At 42.3% G+C, this 2,092-nt stretch overlaps 1 protein-coding gene across 1 annotated transcript; it reads left to right on the top strand.

The window, feature by feature from the left end:
• Positions 1-682: 682 nt before the first annotated feature.
• LOC130721300 (protein MIZU-KUSSEI 1) lies at positions 683-1,888 on the top strand. The gene has a single exon (XM_057572067.1). The coding sequence runs from the start codon at positions 893-895 to the stop codon at positions 1,739-1,741; it is 849 nt and encodes a 282-aa protein (XP_057428050.1). The 5' UTR covers positions 683-892; the 3' UTR covers positions 1,742-1,888.
• Positions 1,889-2,092: the final 204 nt, after the last annotated feature.

Raw genomic sequence — 2,092 nt, 5'->3', positions numbered from 1 at the left:
TGCATATTAATTTCTGTGCCAGCAACTATAAATAAAAATGAATTGTCAAATTTACCAACCTCTCTCACTCAAGTCTCAACTATCGTCAACCTTCAAAAACGAATTGCAGACATAAGTTGATCGAACCTTCAAAATTCTAGTTTCGCAATTTGGGATTCTCTAGGTTTTTTTAGAAAGGAGTTGTATACTATTATCTAAAATTATAGGGCTTTTTTTTTGGTACATTCTAAGATTATAGATTAATTCTGCAATTGAATTATTTAATAAATTAAACATTACGAAAAATGTAAATTAAAATAGACTAGTTAAGTGAGGTGGATAATATAAAGACACATGTTATAATATGATTGATACATCTATACAATGAGTGATTTAACTCAATTTTTATCATGAGTTATTTAGACAACCTTTATTTAGATACTCTTTCTCATAAAATAACTAGTCATTGATCAAAATGATAGGAAAAGGCCAAAATACGAGAGCATGTGTGCAAAGGGTTTTGACAGAATCACATTATGACAATGAGGAGCTATACTGGGCCCACAGAGAACAAGGATGAGAATGAGATGCAGTGAAGTCAAATAACCCACAAGATGGTTGTTGTTAGCATTAGCTTAGGACCCCACGCACATTACAAAATTCTAACAAATGATGATAATTAGAAGCACAACCCTCCACAGCCCCCCTTTATATCCTTCCCCTCCCCCAACACTATGATCACCTTGTCGGCCCCTTTCATCTCTCTTTCTCTTCCTTCGTGCTGGAAGAAACCTTCAATATAATTACAATCTTGCTTTTATCCCTCTCTCTCTCTTCTACTTCTACAGAGCTTCTTCATTAATTAATTCCCTCCCTCTGTCTTGATCTAATAAAACAGTCTCCACAGCACAGCATGAAACAAAAACATGAACAAAACTTGACCCTCCAAAGAAGCAAGAGCGCCACTGCCAGCATCAGCACAAGAAACAACAACAGAAGAATTATCGCTACAAACCACCACTTCCGACGGTCGTCCGAGATATCCGATGATGTCTCGGACAAACTCCTCGTAAGGCGAGGATCATTATCCTTGGTCTCTTCCTTCTCAATCCAACAGCAACAACAACAGCATCCGAAACAAACAACAAGGAATAAGCTATCCTCACTCCTATGCTCATTCCTCAACATTTTCACCTTTCAAACCATCATCCCTACGTGCAAGTGGCTCACCATCCCTTCAACAGCACTATCTGTTAATTCAACGACTCTCGGCCGGAAGGTAACTGGAACGCTCTTCGGCCACCGCCGGGGAAACATCTCCTTCGCCGTCCAGCTCGACCCGCGCTCGGAGCCCGTCCTCCTCCTCGAGCTCGCCATCTCCACCTCCTCCCTCGTCAAGGAGATGTCCTCCGGCCTCGTCCGCATCGCGCTCGAGTGCAGGAAGAGTACTCCTGCAGCCCCCGTGACAGACGGCGGAGGAGGCCGGCCGAGGAGGCTGTTCCACGAGCCGGCGTGGAGCATGTACTGCAACGGCAGGAAGTGCGGCTATGCCGTGTCCCGCCCGTGCGGGGATCTGGACTGGCACGTGCTGAGCACCGTGCAGAGCGTGTCAGCGGGCGCAGGTGTTATCCCAGGCGAGTTGATGTACATGAGGGCCAGGTTTGAACGAGTCGTTGGGAGCCGTGACTCGGAGGCGTTTTACATGTTAAATCCTGATGGTAATGGAGGACCTGAACTCAGTATTTTCCTCTTGAGATTGTGATCATGATCATAGTGAAAATTGTAAATTGGAACAAAAATAAATGTCATGAGATTGATGTAATGTTAAGCTGGGTAGGTGTGAAAGTGAAACTATAAGTGTGATTACATATTCTTAGATCAGATAAATTTGCGTATACTTTTCGATTCACCTTTACTTTATCTTTGCTTTGATGGAGAATAATTAAGTAGTACGCAGTAATTAATTAACTAGATCGAAGTCGGAAAGAAGTGGACAAAGTAAACAAAAGTACGCATTAAATTAGACTATTCGGGAAAAAATGTTTGAGTTGAGATGAATAAGCTAAGTTCTTCAGTCTGGTCTCTATGAAAAGTTAGGTAATTGCAACTGTGT

This window comes from Lotus japonicus, chromosome 5, assembly GCF_012489685.1.
Source record: "Lotus japonicus ecotype B-129 chromosome 5, LjGifu_v1.2".
Taxonomy (NCBI): domain Eukaryota; kingdom Viridiplantae; phylum Streptophyta; class Magnoliopsida; order Fabales; family Fabaceae; genus Lotus; species Lotus japonicus.
The sequence above is the reverse complement of the archived record's forward strand: the minus strand, read 5'-3'. Positions and strand labels throughout refer to the sequence as shown.